The sequence below is a fragment of the Apteryx mantelli genome, chromosome 10, assembly GCF_036417845.1.
Source record: "Apteryx mantelli isolate bAptMan1 chromosome 10, bAptMan1.hap1, whole genome shotgun sequence".
NCBI lineage: Eukaryota > Metazoa > Chordata > Aves > Apterygiformes > Apterygidae > Apteryx > Apteryx mantelli.
The window spans coordinates 21,174,321-21,195,131 of record NC_089987.1 but is presented as its reverse complement, the minus strand read 5'-3'; the positions used below and the strand labels follow the sequence as shown (position 1 = coordinate 21,195,131).

The following is a 20,811-nucleotide window of genomic DNA, read 5'->3' as shown; positions in this document are numbered from 1 at the left end:
AAAAATGCTTTAGAAGTTTTAAAGCCCAGATTTCATTAATGATGTTTAATTTCACTGCAGTTTTTATGATTATGTTAACCAATCCCATACAAAGATGTGAGGAGAGTCTCTCTGTCTCTTGTCAGGGCGATGGTTTCTCAAATATAAAAGCACTTCTAAATAACTTAAACATGCAGATCCCTGTTTCCCTGCAGATCTGAATACAAAGCTAGTGGAAATTCCTGTAGAGGGTTTTTAGATCCATTTAAGAGAATTATCATGTATTGCAGAAAATGGAAAGCTATGGAAAAAGCCTTATATATATTCTGTTACCAAAGTTCAAGAATATTTTCCAGTTATATCTCATACTGAGGTGGTATATGTAAGGAGCTTAAGTAGTACTGTTAATCTCTATGGATCATCTAATGGCTATTTATCTATTGGTCATGCATGTATCAGTGGAACTTAATTGTTGAATACAAGTAACTCTTCAGGGAATAAAACAAAATATCCCCAAACTAATTTGATGACAGATGGTCTCAAAAGGCTGCTTGAAAACACTTAAAAAAAAAAAAAAGTTCCAAGCCTGCTCTTGGAATCATAAAATAGAATGTTACACCCACATGCATATTTGCATTTGCAAACTTGATTGTAGAGGCCAAATTACCTTACTTCTGCTTCCGAAAATCCCTTTCACATGTACTAAATTCATGTTTTCAACACGTGAATAGAAATGCCTGGAAACTTTGCAGGCTCTTGAACATGCAAAGCGTGACTTGCTCTGAAAAACTTATTTTTTTAATATAAACTAAACCTAAACCTTATGTCTAGAATGTGACTAAATTTCTTCACTCAAAACTGATACGAAGACAACTTAAAGGGTTAGCTTCTCTTAATATGTATGTTCAATTAAGGGTACTTCTATACCATACACTACACTGCACTTCTTAGTGAGTTAAAATGCCAAGATAAACAACTGTGCCTACATAAATATATTATTTCCATTATGTGTGCTGACTGAACCATCTGTATAGCTATGTGCAAATGCAAAATCATTAATTCAAACATCTTTACCTCTTTAGTATATTTTGATAATCAAAAAGTAGAACATCTTTTATAGTTCGTCATGATAACATATTCAGTCTATTAAACTAGCCTTCAAGGAAGAGAAGGTGTGCAGAGACTTAGCACCTTCACTAAATACTGCTCTGCAATGTACAAAGCTTATTACTATCTCTTCATTGGCATATTAGTATTGGACTTCAGGAAGTTTACCTTAGGACTTCTGCAAGTTGAGATTTCTTTTGCATTTGTCACAAGTCCACTAAATCACACCAGAGACTTCTGTTTCTCACTATCAAAATTTTGAAAGCAATGATGGACTAGTATCACTGAAAGATGCTCAGTAGTATTACTGCTAGTTGTTTGACAGGCTATTTAATTCCTCTCTATATTTGTGGGTTTGCTTCTTTATGTATATTGAATTTTGCAAGCCTTCTAGCATGAGTAATTGGTTGTTGGACTGGGGTGGTGGCTTAAACCTTATATTTTTTTTTATTTGAGGAAAAATACGTTTCTTTCTGTTGCTCTCCTTGACAGTGCCAGGACCATGGGACTGGCTGCCTGCAGAGAGATCTCTGAACAAGCTGTTGGCGTACCCCTTCCAGTAGTGCTGGGAGTTGCTTGTCCTATTCCTATGGGCCTGTTCAGGTAGGACCATCTCCAGAGATATAAAGGCAGCAACCGCAATTGCTTTCATCAAAAATTCACTCGCTAAAGCCAATTCTAATAGATTTTGAGAAGTAGATACTTTTCCTCCCCTTTTTTTTTTCCTCTACCTCAAGTCCCCAGATGTACTGAACTGAGTAAACACATCTTTCTTACAGGCCATGAAACACTGTCAACTTGTGAAATGTTAAATAGCAAGCAGTGAACTGGCTTTTTAAGGAATGGCCTAAAGTGTGTGTGAGGAGTAGGGATTGCGTACTTCTGCAGATTATCTGGAGTGCACACTTCTTCATCATACAATCCTTCGGGATCCAACAAGGTACCTGTGAACAGAAAGGGAAATGTGACTGTCTCAGCATAGCTCCTGCTGCTTGCCCCCTCAGGAAGCAGTTACAGCTGTGTGAAGACAGCATAAATGTTGGGGAGAAGGGACTCTTCTGACTGTGCATTTTTAACTCGCTTGCTTCTGAACACAAGTAATATCCATGCACAACAGTTATCCTTCTTATAGGGACTGCATCTCACACTTGACTAAGTGATGCTTTCAGTCTAATAGATTCTCTCTTTTCAGAATAAATGTAGTAAAACAATTTCTTTTAGCACAAAGGATAAGGATACTTGACCTTAATACCTCAGCTTTTCTTCTTCTGTCTCCCTCCATATATCTTCTGTTCCATTTTGCCCACAGTGCAGTCCCTACCTGAGCCTCCTAATGCTTTCCTGGCAGATATTCCAGTCTAAACTTGACCTTCAGCATTTCCTGTTTCTTCTCCTTGCTGTATTCTGTATGCTCACAGTCTCTTATTCCTTAATAATTCTTGCCCCAACTTTTCTTTCTTGCAGCCTATTTTCAGTCTATGTGTATAAGGGATTAGCAAAAGCGAAGAGCTTCTGGTGACAGGGAACTGGCCTGTTTGCTGCCTACAGTCTAGATGAGCAACCTTTGCCTAGTCTTCACGAGCAGCTCCTCTATCCAAACCTTTCTACTGTCATCTCTAAAATGGTGCCACCACACTTTCAGTTTCTCAGTCCCAACTTCTCTGATTTTTTGTTTGTTTTCTGCTATGACTGAGTACAGCCACATTATTAAACAGTTCCACGTTCACTTTAGTATCTTTGGTTATAATTGCCCACTCTAGAGAATAGCTGATTTCTGGTCTAAAACTTCACTGAGTTCAACTGAGTTGCACCAGGAATGACTATCTTTGAGTTCCATGAAAGCTTTTAGAAGATGAACCCTAGGAGTTCCTAGTGTTGTTCAATTGCTTTGTTACATCTTCCATTACAGCACTTATGTAACTCCAAATGGAACATTCTGATCAAAAGCTGCAGGCTTTCATTATATGCAGAATGTAAAGAAACAGTAATTCAGCTGTGTTTTTTTGCAAAGTAACCTGTGGATGATTTTAAAGTAGAATGGGTGTGTGAAGGCATTCGAGTAGCTTCATGTGTTAGTGCCACATTCCCTTCCAGAATGTGGACTGAGGTTTGAGATCTGTATTTGGATCTTAATTATAATTCAGCAAAACACTGCTGAGGCTTACAAACTATATATTACTATGTTAGAGAAACACCACTTGTAAATATTCAGTCTCCACCACATTGTTACTGCTCGTTAGCTGCACTACCTGCTGCCTGCAGATGCTGTGTCTGTGACAGATGAGAATGAGTTATGTTCACATATTGATAGGTAGAGAAGATCTTACCGATTGCCCATGGTTTATCCTCCCCAGGACCAATTCGACATGGGTCTTTGTAGTGTGTAAACAGAGAATGCTGTTGCTCCAGCTTGTCCTCTGCAGGGAAAGAATAAAGAAAAGGCAAATGGGCTACATGTTGTAAATTTGTGAACAGTGTTTCAGAAAAGGCAAGCCTGCCTTCCTATTCTGCTGCTCCAGCTAGTGTTCCTTTCGTCAAGGAGTGAGCGCTATGTTTTATATATTTTCTATAGAGCTCTTAGAGAAAGAGGGCAAGAACAGACTTTGGGGCTTCAGCATTTCTGTATTTCACATTGCAAATAAGCAGAAACCTTTGTTTTGTTTTGTTTGTTTGTTTAACCTAGAAAGAAGGCAGGAGGAAGAAGAAAATGCACATAACTTCCTAATACCCACCAGCCTGGCCGGCAGACTGATTTGAACCAGTTTGGTACTTTCACTGCACAGCAATATCTTGTCTTGACCAGAAATTCCAGCAAAATGTTTGCTAATAACTGCTTTCCTACAAAGTTTTTCTAAGAGAGACGTTTTTCAATAGCTTTTAACAGTAAACTGAAGTGAAGGTTTTCTAATGTATTTCCTTATCCTCACATTCTCATTGCATTATTTACGCTAATACAAAATATTTGTCAAGATCAGACAATGGAGGATTGAACTGACTTCATAATAGCAATTTATATGGCTGTTTGCTGGTGTATACATACATCTCAGTAAGCTTGAAGACAAAAGCTTGTGCTTTACTTGCTTCAGAAGAATTCATTGAATGCTTTTCAGACTATAATAATTAAGAGAAAGACAGGCAATTGATAATTTCATTGGGATATTATCTGTAGCATTAAAGCAGTCCTAAACATAATCAGCATAATGCCTCAGCTTTCAGATTAATCTGTTTGGTACTGTGCTTTATGTATTCAAAGACGTACAGTGCATCTAGGTCCTGGGATTATTTAATATAACAGATATCCTGAATTTCAGGCAATAAACAACATAAGCAAGTTCTTCTGCACGTACTGTTTAAGATAGCGATCATTATACCTAGGAATAAGCACAATCAGAACCTGAAAACAGCAACTGCTACAATTCCTTTTTTTTTTTTTAATGGCAAAGAGACTGGCAATATCCTGATAACTCCTTTCTTCATTGCAGCCCTTCCACCCTTTACAGTGCCAACATTTCATAGCAACAGTTCAAGTTTTCTCTTGGGATCACTGGAATATTCACCTGTGCTTGGAGCTGCTGCTATTTGTTTCTGTCTATTGTCAAGGCAACAGAATATGTAAGTATGCATGAAAACAGACTCCTCTAAAGTCGGAAACACAACTTTGAACCGTGACCTGGTTATCTTAGAATGCGGCTAAGCACACTTTAGGAAGCAAATCAGACCTCCTTCTGCAAAATGGTGTTCTTGCCGAGTGATGAAGCTGTTAGCCTCTCCCTATTAACAAGGAAGAGGAACACAAATGGTAATGTGGAGTACAGTAGTATTAAGCATCCATTGCTGTAGGCACTTTTGCCATCCTGTCATTAATAGTTATTAATACAACCAACTGTCCCTCAGTTACTGTATCCACATCAGCTGATCTGCCTCATTACATGATTCCAGCTTTCTTTTTTTTCCCCCTCAACTAGCTCTTGCTCTTGAGAAGATCTTCATAATCACAAGGAGATTGAAAAATAAATTTACCAGGGTATCTTGGAGCTTTGGCAGAGGATGAGAGGACTGATTTGCCCAGATTTTCCAGGTATGCAATGCAGAGAATTTTGCTTTCTGTCTGAACAGCCAGTTGATCTGTTTAATGTTTATAGTAAACTATACAATGAAATCTGTGCAATTTGCATTTCTCTAAGCTTTCCCTTGTTATAGGATACATCTATAAAACTTCCCTCAAAAAAAAGAGGGAACAAGATTAAAGTCTTGTCATGATTAATTCACTACTATGGCAATGATAGTTAAAAGTCACAGCTCATAAAATTAACTTAACCCATGTGACTAGAAGGCTTTTTATCTTATGCTTTAAGGTTTAAAAATAGACAAGAATTTTACATGAGTCAATCCACAGCAACCTGACGCTAAAGACAACTTTAATAGCGGTCCTGATAAATGAGGATTCACTCTACTAATGTTGAGATAATGCTCTCTAACACTGGGGGACAACTGAGTCTCAGAAAATTTATGCTAAGCATAAGATCACTCATAAGCCTGAAGATCTCTGAAAACTTGATAGTCACTGGTCCAAAAAAAAAAAAAAAAAAAAAAAATCATCTGCTATGTCAGTCAGTGGAATGGGAAAGAATACAGAAAACTGTATACAGAAAGCTGATTATTGTAAAAAATTACTGTAAAAAACATTCTGTTCTTTGCAATGCTAACAAATGTCTCTGTAAAGCAATACATAATTTAAAAAGGGAGAAGACAGCTTTAGAACAAAACATTAATCTTGCTTAGTGCACAGGAAACAAAGTAATCTACAAATAAAAAAGATGAAATAGCCAGTTTAATTTCAATTTCCAGGCTGAGTGAATTTTAAAGGGGAGAAAAGTAAATGAGCTACAGAGATGATAAAAATAAAATGGAATTTTTATAACCTACTTTTTAATCCTCTTACGTAATAGTTGCAAAGGCTATAACTATTGTTTGCAAAAGCAGATAGTTGCTTTTTCTTTTGCCTTAAAAAGACCAGTCACAATAGCATTCTAACTACACTGTATTCTGTACTACTTGAGCAAGATATCGGTCAGAGTGCCAAGACTTCTCGGGCAGAGAATGCTCACCGTATGTTCCATCTTACTGCTTTGCTCTTGCGTGTCTTTCTCTCCTCCTGCTGCATAGCCCAGCTCACTCGCATGTTCTGCAGGCTGCCAGGAGCTGCCCGGGCAGTCTCCTCTTTGGTATGCAGCAGACTGATTATTCCCTTGATGCACGTCTTTGCCCGAGGCCGCTCCATCCATCTGAGACTCCATCCAACAATATTACACGTGGAACAGTCAAAGGGCAGCAGTTGTGTCCATTCAGTATCCCCAAGCTTCTGTCTCCATTCATCAGGACGGCTGAAATTACCTCTCCAACCTGCCCACGTAGCAACTTGGCTAGCTGAAGATCTGCTTCTGACTAGGTTTATTCCTTCCTTCCTTAAAAATTCACTAGCACTACTAGCCTTGTATTTCATCATAATAAATTTTGTTTCACCACACTGTTCTGTAGTCAATACTACTTAGTACTCATCTCCACAGTGCATAATGGATTCTTCAAGCAGTCAAAGCACTTGCCAGCTCACTCTCTGGCCATTCTGAGTTTGCTTTGGATCAGACAGTCGTGATCAGTTTACTTCTTGTATACATGAGCTAAAAACGAACAACAGAATAGCTGTGTTTTGGGTTGGTGGTCTTTTCCACCTGGTAAAGCATTTCTCCCACTTTAGAAAGGTGTTGCATTTCAAGTGTCTGATAGAAGTCATGAGATTAGATAATACTAGTTATTTTGAGATCAGATAAGGCCTGTTTTTTGTGGGTTGGTTGGTTTTAGCAGAGTTGATGCTCTCAGCCTCGCTAAATTACCTGGGCTTCTTAGAAACACTGCTGAATTCACACTAGATACTGTTCACGCACATCATCTACAAACTGTTAATCTACAAACTCAAGCCGTCTGAATTGCCGACTCCCAATTTGAATTTGAGCTCATCTGTAATCATCACATCTCCTTGGTAACACACAGCACAGATGAAATCCCTGTGACAAAACCCTCCTTTCGCTGTACCTAGCTCGTGCTCTTATCTCAGTGGTTCAGGTTTGGCCCTGTCATGCAAAAGGCCTTTTACGCGGCCGCCCTGGGGGAGGTGAGCCACAGGGCACCTCTGCGCTTTTGCCAGCTCTGAAACAGCAGAGTCCGTTGCCCTTGCCTAGAGCCAGCGCGCGGCTCTCCTGGATGCCTGAGCTGTGCCCGGCGGGGAAGGCGGGGAGGATGTACAAGCACTGTGCTTTGCACTCTGTGCTGGCTGTTCAGCTGTCAGCAGAGCATACGATCTGTGTTTGGAAAAGGCTAACATCTCTGAAAATTCACCACCTGTTAACTTGTTTTTATAGTGCCCTCAGTATCCAAATATGGAAAAAATTATTAAAACACTTTTTTTTAATCTAAAATCACACCACCACAGTTCATTTTTTCCATAATTGATTTGGCAGTGTTAAGTTCTCTCCACAGCATTAGTCTCCTCTGTATGTATATTTGAATTACCAATGTTTTAACTGCATGATTTTACTGCTTTTTCCCTCCACAAAAATCCCGTAACATATACTTCCTTTATTAGTAACTAAAATTCTAGACAATAGGTGTCACAGAGCACATCTAAATAACTCAAGTGAAACTAGACCACTGGATCCCTCTTTATTTTTACTACTGCAAGTCACAAAGTATTGCCCTTTGTGCCTTAAAATACAGCCTGCTTAATAACTAGGCAGAGTTTGTAAGTGTGAGTTACTCTCCCTGGCTCATCTCAAGCCTTGTCCCTATTTTAAAGGCTTTGGTAGCAATTAAGTCTTTCCCTATGTATGGTTGCAAAAGTCAGACACAGCTTAATATATTGTTATAACCCACAAGAGGCAAAACCCAAGAACTTCTCCATTACTTGTCAGAGTAGGTTCATACCAGGAAAAGGAATAGCTTGTCTTACCAGAGGAGCAGTTATCGAAGTTGAGATCTCCACAGATGACATCAAAAGCCACCAGCTCCTCTGGATTGGCTGTGCTGGAGGAGGAGGTAGATTTTCTGAATTCAGACAGCCAATCTTGAAGCATATCCAGTTGCTCACATCGAACAGTAGTATCTCCTGCAGCAAACAAAGAAATACCAAGAAATAAGATTTCATTTGAGAGTTTGGTACTCAGAATGCTGTATGCCTGTGTGCATCCAGCAAAATCACCGGGGCCATTGCTCTGCCTGTTGATCCTAGATATCTCTGCAGAGCTGGGTCCAAATCTCATCTGTTTAATTCAGAGGATGTAGAGATTAAAGCAAAGTAGGAAGACATAAATCAAAATATCACAGAGCTACTCCAATCTCATTTTCTCTTTCCTCACCCGTCAAAGGTAAACCCTTAATGGGGAAGATGCAGGCAAAAAAATTAAAGGAATACTACCCCCTGCCCCCCGCCTTTTTGTAAACCACTTAGCACATGCACCGCAGTACAGCCTGTACAAGGCCAATGCACTGTTTTAAGCCCTTGAAGTCAGCCTTACAAGACATGCAAGTTGTATGTTAGCCTTGTGTGGCCTTAGCTGCATGTGGAGGAATCTGCTTTATAGAATTAACTATATTAAAAATACTTACTTAGAAAAAACAAGGTGAAAATCCAGCTTTCAATACACATATGAAAGTGTCTTTTGTTCTGTGGCTTTAACCAGTGTTTTTCCATGGGATACATGATAAAGAATGAGCAGATAAAGTCATTAAAAGTGTTTGTTAATGCTTTGGCAAAAAAGTCAAAGTTTTGAAAGCAAGCAGTTGAAAAATTAATACGGATGGGTGAACTTCCATTGTAGTTGTTTAAACATCTGGAATAATTTATAGATTTTATGTCTCTAATGAAATAAAATATAGTCATATTAGTTGCTAAGCAATGGTGTGGATAATAGCATACTAAGTATATAGCGCATAGTTAATTTTAAACTTCATTAGGAATCACGCTTTTTGATGATTTAAGTATCTCCTTCTGGAATCACACTAGGCACTTCTGAAGAAATAAAAAGACAAGTCACCTGCGCCCCAGACAGCCAACCAAAATGGTGACCTTCTTGGCCACAGGCGGAGGAAGGTCTGCAATAGATTTATAATTAGGAGTTCAGAGTTAAAATCCTACTTATGCCAAAACTGGGCAGCATGTTCTTGGGTATAATGCTTGATCTTTTCTTTCTTTGCTTCCTAATTTGTAAAAATGAAAAACTTGCTTGTTCAACTTGTTCATGCTTTAGTAATCTACACGAGGAAGGGTTATATTCATGTTCAAGTAAGAATGCCTAAACTGGCAGTATTTCCATAGTTTTAAAGGTATATATACGATATAGATTTAAGTAGGCAGTACTTCAGAAAGAACAAACCAGATCCCTTTTGCCTGTTTCAGGAAGTTATACTGGGCCACAGATGCTAAGGATGTGCCCCACTTTTGTAAGAGTAATATGAGAGGGTTGAGATTGATTGGTTACTAAATATTTTTTAGTTTGTGAAGTCACCTGACATATAAAACAGCTCTTTAATTACAGCAACTAAACATACCTAATTTCAAGCAGATTAGGTGACATTAAGTCTGAGGAAAAAATTAATTGCCATAATTATTCTAAGAGAGCTTAAAAAAAAACACCAAAAAACCTTGATATAGGGGAAAGAAGCAGAGACACGTTTTAGAAATAATTGTTTACTATTTCATCCTTCCTTTCCTTTTCTTCTCCGTTTTCACTCTACAATAATGAACAATTATAATTTTGTTCGTTTCAGATTTGGCATGATAAATGTCAAGTCAGAACAACAATACTTTTCTTCAAAATAAAATAATGATTTGTTTTTACATACCACAATCAGGAGAAAGCAGCAAGCCCCAAATCACTTATTCTGACTAAAATTTTATATTAACCTTACTTACTACTTTGTGATAGGTATTAAAAAGGTGTAAATAAATCAAAAACATCATAGGTATGTATGTCTAAAGCTGCTTTCAGTGGCCGCTTACTATGGAGATGGTGAATATTTAACTCTGCACATAAGAAATACTTTCTTTGCTTCTTCATAAGTTTTTATGGCAAGTCAGTTGTTATTTCAAAGTACTGATTTTTTACAGGAAAGAAAGGGAAAGAGAAGTTATTGCATATTCTCTTCTTCTAATCTCTGTATAAAGCACGAGGAGAGGGGAGTTATTGTTTACTGATTATACCCTACCGATTATGAAGGCAGATTTTCAATGCTACTTAGGTTGTTAAAGTTTCAGACAGGTACTTCTTAAAAGGCTTCTACTCACCTAGACTATTTAAGCATCCTTTACATAATTTTAAAGGGATGAAGCACTTCTTGAAAGTATCATCTACCCGCACCAGTGGGACCAGTTTGAGACAGCAGTAGTAAAACTTCCCTCATTTAATACCTCACTGGGAGATTAAAGAAAAAAAAAATCAAATTGAATGCTAGTTTTATGCTACAGTAGGATAGAAAACTACATCCTTGTGGATTCAGCATCATAATACTGGGAGCTATGTGCCAGTTAATAGACCAGTGAACAGACAACAAAAGTTCAAATTCTGGATGTTTCTAAACAAGATTGTTGGTTGAATTCAGCTTATCTCATATTGACATGATTAACAAAGAAATAATGTAAATACTAACAGTATCTTGCAACTGCAGAAGGAGGCGTAACGATTTGAATGCAAGAACCCAAAGGTAGGACTGGTGATCCTGACAACAGGCTGGCTGACAGCAGCACTTTCTTCTGAGCCATCTTATTCTTAAAACAGGCCACACTGGGTCTAATGGGCTAATTTCCGATTTTTCCTCCTCGCTTGTTTGTCACTCCTCTCGTTGGAGCTGTCATCAGCACTCTTTGTAGACTTTTAAAATGTGAACTCTGGGGCACGCTAGCTGCCTTAGCGCACAGAAAGAAGGTTCAGGGATTACGACTTCACTTTCCTACCACTCTTAACCTGTGAAGGGTTGGATTTTCAAGAATATCGGGGGGGTGGGGAGGGGAGGTAGTAACAGTTAAATACAAAGTGCATCAGAAATGTTCAACTAAACATGACTTGATACAATCCTCAATAATTAAATGAAATATTGAAAAGAACATGACCAGCGAGAGAGAGCGCTTTAAGTACATCCTGACACTGACTCATCTCCTTAGACATTTAATTCCACTGGCAAATAATCTGATTTTTTTCTTCCACTCATCAGTTATTCCTGAAAAATCTTTACCATTTGGGCTGTAATATACAAGCTAGTACAGGTCCTTTTTGAAACTACTCCCTGATCTACAGTTTCTAGTTACCTATACATCAATTTTAGCTAATACCCAAATCACACAGCTTGACAGAAATCCAGTCTAATATATTCTTGGGAACATCCCTTGCTACCACAGTGCAAATAAAGTGCAGAACTGCACTTCACATGTTAATAAAAGCTGCTAGCAAACACACTGATATACTCCACATTTAAGATGTAGCTAGACAAAAGCACAAGAAATAGGTCACGTGGAATAAATTACAGCCTGGAGCAGGGGACACTAACCACGAAACGTGTGCATGACCGACATATGCATTCTGCTTAACTAAAGATACGGACGAAATTATGGAATCACAGAATGGCTGAGGTTGGAAAGGGCCTCTAGAGATCATGTAGTCCAACCTCCCTGCTCAAGGCAGGGTCACCTAGAGCAGGTTGCCCAGGACTGTTGAGTTCTGGACATCTCCATGGAGGGAGACTCCACAACTTCTCCAGGCAACCTGTTCCAGATTTCAATTACCCTTACAGGAAGAAGGTTTTTTCTTATGTTTAAATGGAATTCCTTGTATTTCAGTCTGTGCCCACTGCCTCTTATCTTTTCACTGGGCACCACTGAGAATAGTCTGCCTCCATCTTCCTTACACTCTCCCCTCAGGTATTTATACACATCAAGAAGGTCCCCCCCTGAGCCTTCTCGTCTTGAGGCAGAACAGTCCCAGCTCCCTCATTCATGGTGCAGCTCATTCAGATTTACGGTGAAGGTCGTACTGGACCCTGATCTTTCTGCAGCATCTGAATCTTTCTATCCTATCTCATCTCCTTAGGCCAGTACTTTCCTTTTGACCCAACTTTTAGCCTGGTGTCTTTTGGCAAGAACATGGTAAGGAATCTTGCTCCCCACAAAGCCTTGATTATATGAATTGCTTAAATGTCTAAGATGGGCCTTTCCATCCCTGAATTGTCAAGATTTCGTTTGTGTCTTCTGTGAAGTATCTAGCATGCCTTCACTAGGGTGAGTGATACAGTAATAGAGCAATTACTTATGAGGACAGGAAACATGGGCAGCGACCCAAAGCAGATCAGTGTGAAGAACACAGCAAACCCACTTAACTGAAATACACAAAGGTAAAATTCTCAGAAAGGGAAAACTCTTGAGAAAAACAAAAGACAGACAAAAAACATGTTACTGTGAAATGTGTCTTGTAACATGCATTGCCATTATTGGACTACACAGTGACATACATCTCACTTGGCAAGAATCCTGAGCTTTTGGTCGTAGCCACACTGTACACTGGATAACCTCAGGACTAGAGGAAAATAGGAACCTCGAAGCTCTAGGAACAGACAATTTTTATTTCTTTGTAGAAAAAGCATAGAACCTGTGACAGTCTGGCATCTCTGGTTTTCCCCAGTCGGGCATCTCTGGCTCTCTCCACTAGAGGTCACAGAAGCAGTTACACTTCAGCACACTAAATGGAGTATGTGCAATGCAGTGAGCTACATTTCAGTGTCAGATGAAGGGATCCTTTAATGCAACTGGAATGTAACTATTTCCTGAGATTACTATTCAACTAATGCTATCCAGCTTCCAGCAGCTACACAACAGGCACTGTGTATTTAGAAGCAAAAGAGTTAGTGAGGCTCAGACTTTACCAGGTCCCAGTGATAATAACTTTGGAGATAACTGAACTAATCAGACACCTAAGTAGAGAAGCCAAACCTGAATCCAGAACAATCAGTGGAGCAGACGTTTCATAAACTGCCTATTGCTGACATGAAATAGCATCTGTAAATATGAAGCAAAGGGAACTAGGTAGTAACTCCCAATTATAATGCTCACTGTAGGTAGATAGTAACTCACAACTATAATGTTCACCGTCTCTTTCCTCCAGCCTTCAGCTCCAATTAAGCGTTCAGATAGACTCACTGATCTGATTGACTGCCACCAATGATTAACCAGAGAATACAGATTTGTACTAACTGCTCTGCAGTTTCTTTTCTCTTTTTTTCTTTTTTCCCCCTCAATAACTGGTCTGGAAAAATGCAAGTAATTGTGTTGTGACTGGTTCCTGCAATCAGCGTATTCAAGTTCTTTGCAAGTTCCCTTCAGCTTCAGATTTTACACGGAAGGATGAAAGAGTAGTAGTGTGGGAAACCTCAGCCAGCATCAATAAATACTGCATCTTTGTTCATGATAGGATCATCATAGCTGCCCCTTTTCATTCAGTTTGGAAAAGCCCAAGTCAAATCCTGTCTTTAGTTAGAAATGCAGGTAGGTACTATACAATGAGAAGGATGTTTGGTTTATCTACAGGGAAGAAAGGTGCTAACAGAAGGAACACTAAGGTTGTTGAATAAAGCAGCTGACAGGCCTAGTCAGGGGCTGGAAAGGAAAAGATCCAGCAGTTTTTAAAACTGGGATCTCAGCACTGAGAAGGGCTATGGGATACATAGGCAGGGGAATCTGGGTAAGATGAGCAGAAAAGGGATGTAAAGTGCACGATGCAAGGCCTAGTTAAAAAGAAACACGGCTTCCAAGTCGCAACGAAAGGATCCAGCAGCAGCTTAAGCAGACCCCTACCACACATTTCTAAAACAGACCTTCCCACGGGCCAGGATAGACTAAAAAAAAAGAAGCCCCCCCAAGGCTCCCCCCTTTTGTTCTGCCAGATTGCTTTTCAGCTAGATCAGCTCTCCAGTCCAGTGCAACACTAAAACAGCTGTGTTAGCACAGCTGAGGACAGGGCAAGGGCAGGACAGACTGCCATGGTGTGGAGAAGCCAGCTTTGCTATTTCAGAAACATATGTAGAGTCACTGCCTGGGGATATTTAACATGAGATATTCCTGAATGGCACAGTCAGGATTTCAAACGCTGAGGGAGCCCTCTCAATCTGAGTTGAATTCTGCTCACTCTCTCCTTGGCCTTGTGCAACCTGAGATTTACCCGCCATTTAAAAAAGAAAAGCAAAAGCCATGAAGGCATTTAGGGGATAGTGTCCAGCACGGTATGTCATCTGGACCTGGGCTGGAATAGCTTGAGGCTTACTCCGTTTTCGATGGTTTTGTGGGGGTCTCTCACAGGCATGACTTAAAGGGACTTGGGAGGTAGATGGATTCCAGGCAGCAAAACCTGCTCAGAACATTAATCGCTGACTAATTGAAAGACATAAAGGAACCATATAAACTTAACGCCCCCCTGGAAAATAATTACATTCAAGTCTCATTATAGGATCCCTTCATTTATCACTGAAATGCAGCTATTTCCACAGTGGAAACGAGGAGCTGCTTCATAGCAACATTGTATAATAGGTGCAAAATTAAGCAGGTAATTTACATCTAATTCTAAAATTTTATTGAAGGTGCATGTCAGCTCTAAAAAAAATAGTAACTGCTCAGAACAGTGTTTAGCCAGCACATCTCTTGCAGAAGCAGTTCTTCGTTGACCATAAGCAGTTGGATCCCTTCCTTCTCTGTTCATGTAATTACAGAACCATCAAGTGCAAGTTTGTGCATCTTAGAAGGGGAGCCAAATTACACTCAGCCACGTGTGACAAGATGATTTAAACAGTTGACCTTTGAAACTGCTTGTTTTTACCACATCTTTATATCGTTGAACTGTTTTTTGGACAATTTTTTAAAATGTGTGAAATGTTTTGAATCAGATGATACAAATCAGAAAGCAAAGCTCTGCCAAACTGTTATGAACTTTAGTTTTCCATTTCATTACATAAACTAATATGATTTATCAAAGCACATTTAGACTCTTAAGTCCATGTCTTCTCTATTTGAATGTAGCTTGAACTAGAGAAGCCTAAAAATGTGAAGCAAGAATATAAGTAGGAAAATGAAAGGTTGTGTTTTACCCTTGGAGAAGCTTTGGACTGACTTTGAGAATAGAACATTATTTCCCTTCCTCCTTAATATTTTATGTACTTCACAGTGTGGTTATCAAAGACTAGCTGAGAATACATGACTAGGTAGTAAAAAGGAACAGGACTAAAACCAGAGGTTTATAACCTAAACTAGAACAGCAACAAATCTCAGCTCCTCAATGGCCATCTCACAGTATGTTAGCATAATTCCAGAGTTAAAAATATAGGATATTACATTGTTAAAATGTAGCTGAAAAATCCATGAATCTTTTTTAAAACTATCCAGTCTCTCTAATGTACTTGAAGGACTGGCAGTTTTGTTCCAAAGTCTGTCTCCCTGTAACTGAGGCACTGACAAAGTAACACGTATGCTAGTTGTCTGCCTGGGTTAACCTCGACATGCTGTGGAGCCCAGGCTCAAAGTTCTAACATTTATAATACGTTTCTGTCTTGCCTTAGCCTGCAGCGTTCATGCTGTCTTCAAGCAGTCTACGAGGGCTATATTCTGGGCTCCAGCTATCGTGAACACAAGAATCATAGCCACAAGTAATACTAAAGGTATACACACCTCTGTCTAAATTAAATTCTGATCTTATACAGAAGTAAAGGTTTGTAGGTTTGCCTTTTACTTTATTAAAACATCTACTGAAAGTCTAGAACTGATACTTCTGATACAAAAGAGAGAGGAGATGTATGGAAAATTTTCCATACACATGCATACAAATTTCAACTATTTGTCAATTTTAATTAATGAGTGCTCAGGCCAGCAGCTAAAATGGAAAAATTCCTTGAGTCAGTGTTCTCATGTGTGCATGAGAACATTGAAAAATGAAATAAAATAAAATGAAACCACTATGTTACTAACTTTTCCCTTCCCTACCTTCCCAGACCTGGTCTGTAAAATGGAGATAAGGCTACTCTTCTATAGTGGCCTTCTTCACTCAGTCTCGTTCTGAGGACTAATGTTAAAAGGAGAGCTAAGTGTTGAGATACTATCATAAAAACAAGGTCATAAAAGTTCCTAAGATATTTGAGGAGGAACAGGCCTAGCCACAACCTGACAGATAGAGAGCTAATATGGTATTCCAGCCTTATTGTGGTAAGTGGTGGAATCCACACATCTCACAGACACAGAAATGTGCTATTAGGGAATATTTCTGCATTCTTTTTAAAGATAATTCAGTGAAAATTTAAAACAAAACAAAATCTTCCAGACTTTTCTAAGAGTTTTTTGTATTTTATTTAGCTTGTTTAAAGGCATTTTGGAAAATATTATGTCATGAAATAAAGCATACAGAGCATGTGCTGCTTCATGCTGTAGTAAATACAATAGTGGAACTATTTTTAAAACATGACCAACAAAAATTTTAAATGAGCATATTAACTTGCTAAGAATTTATGTATGAAATTGGCAGGTCAGATAATTTGGGCTTATTTCTGCCACTGATTTCTAATGGAAAAACTGTCCCAACTTGTTTCTTCTGATAATTCCCTAGTTACATACAGAGACATTTTAGATTATGTGGTGACATTCATAGTATGGGTTGATAAATGCTGTTGACATTTATTCTTTTAGGATATGACTAATGATGGTAGTAGTGTATTTGCTAAAGTAACGCTATTTAGTTAAGAGGGACCAAAGGGAAGAAGAGTTCTCAAAGTTTTTTTCCTGTTTCTTATAATGCTTAATTACTGTGAGACTGAAAAAGTGCAGATTTGTGATATATCTGCCTACCCTTCTTGCCCTTCTATTTCATGGCTATTTGCAGCACACCCTGCACTTTGTCAGCAATACGGGAGGAGCAACGCTTGCTACGTGGGCACAGGAGCCCCAGCAGAGACTTAGAAAAAGTGAAAAGAAGCAAATCAGGACAATACCTGCAATAGCTTGCAAGTGAGTACAGGAAATGTATCCCACAATTCTTTGGTCCTGAGGTGTACTTCCCACTTGCACCTGGAAGGGAAGGAAGAAATAAAAAGGTCATTAATAGGAGAGCTCATACAACTCCACTGTCAACCCCTACTGTGCAGCCTTTGGGCACCGTTTTGGCCTTTTGGGCCATTCTTTCCACCTAGCTCCGTTTTAAACACACAACTCAAGAGACACCCTGTCACCACGCTTTGGCTTACCGGTGTCCCATGGGCTTGTTAATACGCTAACTCCTTCCTGATCACCACTACTTCAAAGATTCCACGTTGAACTGTAACTTCAAAAGTTCCATGTTGAACTGTAACACACACAAATTTGACTCTCTTGCTCCTCCCAGTCCCACTGGTTGTCTGTCCCCAGTTGTTTTGCACCCTTTTTTCATCCCAGCTCTTCTTGTTCATATGCAAGATTACAGACCCATGCTGAAGTGCCATATGATGCTAGTATTTTGAGCAGTCTAATTCTAGGTTTCTGTGTAAGACTATAATGCAGAAGAAAAAAATGCCAAGCGACTCTGGGGGGAAAAAAACAAAAGCAAAAAACAGAAAAACATGCAATGAATATTGGTTTTGACGATGTTTACTCTATTCCCTTGCAGGTTTTGGATTTTGATAGAGGTTTTAAATTATTCAGAAGAGGTGTTAGGGATTTTTGCTGCATGCCAGTGAAGTGTTTATGATCTTCAGCTGCATGATTTCACAGCAGCAGCCTCCATGTCTGTCATCCAGATTAAAATACGACATGCGCCCCCTGCTCTTATGGATGGCACAGAAGAGGCAGGGCTTCCAGGGAAGCCCATTGAGAATCACACTTGAATGTCTACACATGCTGCTATAAACACGATGTAGTATAATGCCTCACTGTTGCCTTTTCAGAACAGATTTGCTGGTGGACACAAAAGCAAATTAGAATCAAATTCTGCTTTAGGGTTTTGATTTTATTTAAGCTTTTGGCAGTTAAGGTCTTATGCAGCTGCATAGCAATGGTGATGAACTAAAAATTAAAAAAAAAAAAAAAAAGGAAAAAAAGGGAACCGTACCCCCCCCCCCCCAATTATTAAGATGACCACGTCCCTCATATTTTATGATCATGGTCAGGGAGGTATAAAGATTGTTTTTAGTTTGTTCTTGCAGAAGCATTTTCTATTACAGAAACATAGACTGAGCCCAGTACTGTAAACCAAGGTGGGAACACGTGGCACATCCCCCTGACGGGGAGCGTCCATCCCGTCGTCGTTCTGCACGCCTCCCACCAAAGTACCTGGGAAGTTTTTGGCAGGGTGATGCAATCTCCCTACTACTGCAAGGACATTAAACACAAGCACATTTAGGGTAGAACTGACCCCCATGTCTCTAACGTAAGGCACACGATCTAAGTGAGTCAGAGCACCACAGAATAAAGTTGAAAAGGACCTCTAGAGGTCACCTAGTCTAAACCCCTGCTCAAGACAGGTCCAATTAGATCAGGTTGCTCAGGACCTTGTCTAGTCAAATTTTGTATTATCTACAAGGATGGAGATTTCACAACCTCTCTAGGCCCCTGTTGCAATATTTGATCACCTCTTACTTAATTAGAGTCTCTCACTGGAATTTCCCATGTTCCAACTTGAGTCCTTTTAGTTCCTCCATAATCAATATAAGACAGACCTTTACAGACAGTGATTCACCCCTCTAAAATAAAAACCGGTATAGCAGTGTGATGATTTGTCCTTGAGAAGGGCCCATTTTTCTCCACTGACTATAAAAAGAGCCAAGACACCTACCTGAGACCAGACACCTCACTTTTAGATGGCTAAGATCAGTTGAATCCCACTTAAGTTGGGAAATTGTCACCAACAGTAAATCTAAATAACACTCAGCGGAGGATACATGCAGCGTGAGCACATTACATCATCCTGTTACCACAGAGGAGACAGGGATATGCGAGGTTTGCAATCTTCCTAGAGCAGTTTTCTACTTAAGTTCTGCCAGCTGTCTGCAAGGGAATACATGCCCCTCAGAAGAGATGGAAGCTAAAAGAAATGTACCACAAAACATCACTTGAGAAGTGTGAAAGGTTTAGAATTCAATACAGAAATTAACGTACTAAAAGATATACTCCCTGAAATCAAAATCCCCAGTGATTTGAGGACCAGTAGTTGGTCTTAAATGATTGAGGCAGGAAACTGGTTTGAGTGCCTGGTTTTCTTGTTGACAACGTTACAGTAACATGCTGCACAGACTACTAAGGAAATGCCCACGGAGGAGAGTTTTATCTAGGGCTCAGAAAACAAAACCACAGATGTGCTGATGACTCTTGTATGACTCTGCTTCATGAAGCTAGGCTCAAATTTCACCCGACACCTTTAAATAAAAAGCAAGACTGCATTTTATACAGACAGAATTCTGCCAGTTTGGTTGGTTTTCTTGTTTTTCAGCTATCCAAGAAACATCTGATTCATTTTAAAACTGGAAAGGAGGCTCTGCAGTAAGTGAATTTAGAAGTCATTTGTACTCAGCAGTGCCTTGTTAACTTTCATTTTTTGTTCCAGCTAGAAGGACTATGTAGTAACCATCTTGTGTTACTCTGCACTCCGTCTGTTCAGCCCTCTTTTAGACAGTTTTCCAGATGGATATTGATGGTGTTCCTATTGCTGTTCCCATACAGTTAACAGGGAGGCTGAAGGGAGAGGAAGACAGAGAAAATACGCGCATCACTTGCCGATCTACCCCAAGCCAGAGGATCCTCCTGAGCTCACAAGATTGCTAGCAAAGGCTCAAAGGGTTTGACGACCTGCCGGATGGCTGTTACTGACTGCTGCAGGAGCCTGGCTAAGGGCCTCTTGCTTCCACCCTCGGGCTGCCTCAGGCTGAATGTATTACAGTGTCATAAGTGAATTTACAGAGTGTCCTCTCTGCTTTCTTATGCAGCATATGCAGTTCCAATAGAAAAGTGAGACACCATTAATTTAAATCCTCTACTATCTAAGGCAAGCAGGTGAATACATGAATTATATTTTCCAAGCTTACATAACTCAAAATGAGATTTTCACTTCAACACCAAAAACTGTATATTGTAAGTCTCCACCAATTTACAAATTTGCAATGCCTGCTGCTGAGGAGAGAAAACACGCACGTTGTACATCTTGCAATGCCATCTACCATAACCATGCTGAAAAGACAACACTGCACAGAGTTTTCTGTCTTACAGCAAGAATGTGCTTCTTACCGTCCTTGTATTGCCTAAAGCAGATGGAATCATTTTCACTGTCCAAAAAACATAAAAGATTTAAGACTAAAAGCTGAACATCAGACTGTAATTTATAGTCAGCTGAGAAAGAGAAGGCAACGCAGATTTGCTTTAGAATTTCCTACGCAGCCTTACTGGAGTGCCTGACAAGGCCTCGTATTCATAAACCAGTTTAAACACAGGCTCACACTCACACCCATTAATCACAAATAAATACAAATCATACGGTGTGCGTGTGTGTGTACATATTTGTACTGAAAGTGGCTTGGCATCTAGAGCTCTCAAAGAATTGCAGGAAACGGCCCAGAAGACAGACTGATGCCACTGGCTCTGGCTGTGGGGGGCACAGCCAGCGCCCCCGGGGCCGCCCCACCGGGAGGCAGAGC

At 39.6% G+C, this 20,811-nt stretch overlaps 1 protein-coding gene and 1 long non-coding RNA gene across 3 annotated transcripts in view; one reads left to right on the top strand and one right to left on the bottom strand.

Moving 5' to 3' along the window:
* The window catches only part of LOC106483185 (uncharacterized), a 40,892-nt gene extending 20,239 nt beyond the window's left edge, over positions 1-20,653 (top strand). For both annotated transcript variants that reach the window (XR_010885301.1, XR_010885302.1), the window contains exons 2-7: positions 1,579-1,689; positions 4,569-4,698; positions 5,052-5,164; positions 15,727-15,825; positions 17,037-17,161; positions 19,844-20,653. This is a non-coding gene — a long non-coding RNA (uncharacterized lncRNA). The remainder of the gene's footprint in view (positions 1-1,578; positions 1,690-4,568; positions 4,699-5,051; positions 5,165-15,726; positions 15,826-17,036; positions 17,162-19,843) is intronic.
* SMPD3 (sphingomyelin phosphodiesterase 3) overlaps positions 1-20,811 on the bottom strand; it is a 42,202-nt gene that overhangs the window by 5,670 nt on the left and 15,721 nt on the right. Inside the window, exons 2-5 of the mRNA XM_013941040.2 lie at positions 17,146-17,221; positions 8,090-8,245; positions 3,414-3,503; positions 1,967-2,030 (exon numbers count right to left, since the gene is read on the bottom strand). Coding sequence (XP_013796494.1) covers positions 1,967-2,030; positions 3,414-3,503; positions 8,090-8,245; positions 17,146-17,221 — 386 coding nt within the window. The remainder of the gene's footprint in view (positions 1-1,966; positions 2,031-3,413; positions 3,504-8,089; positions 8,246-17,145; positions 17,222-20,811) is intronic.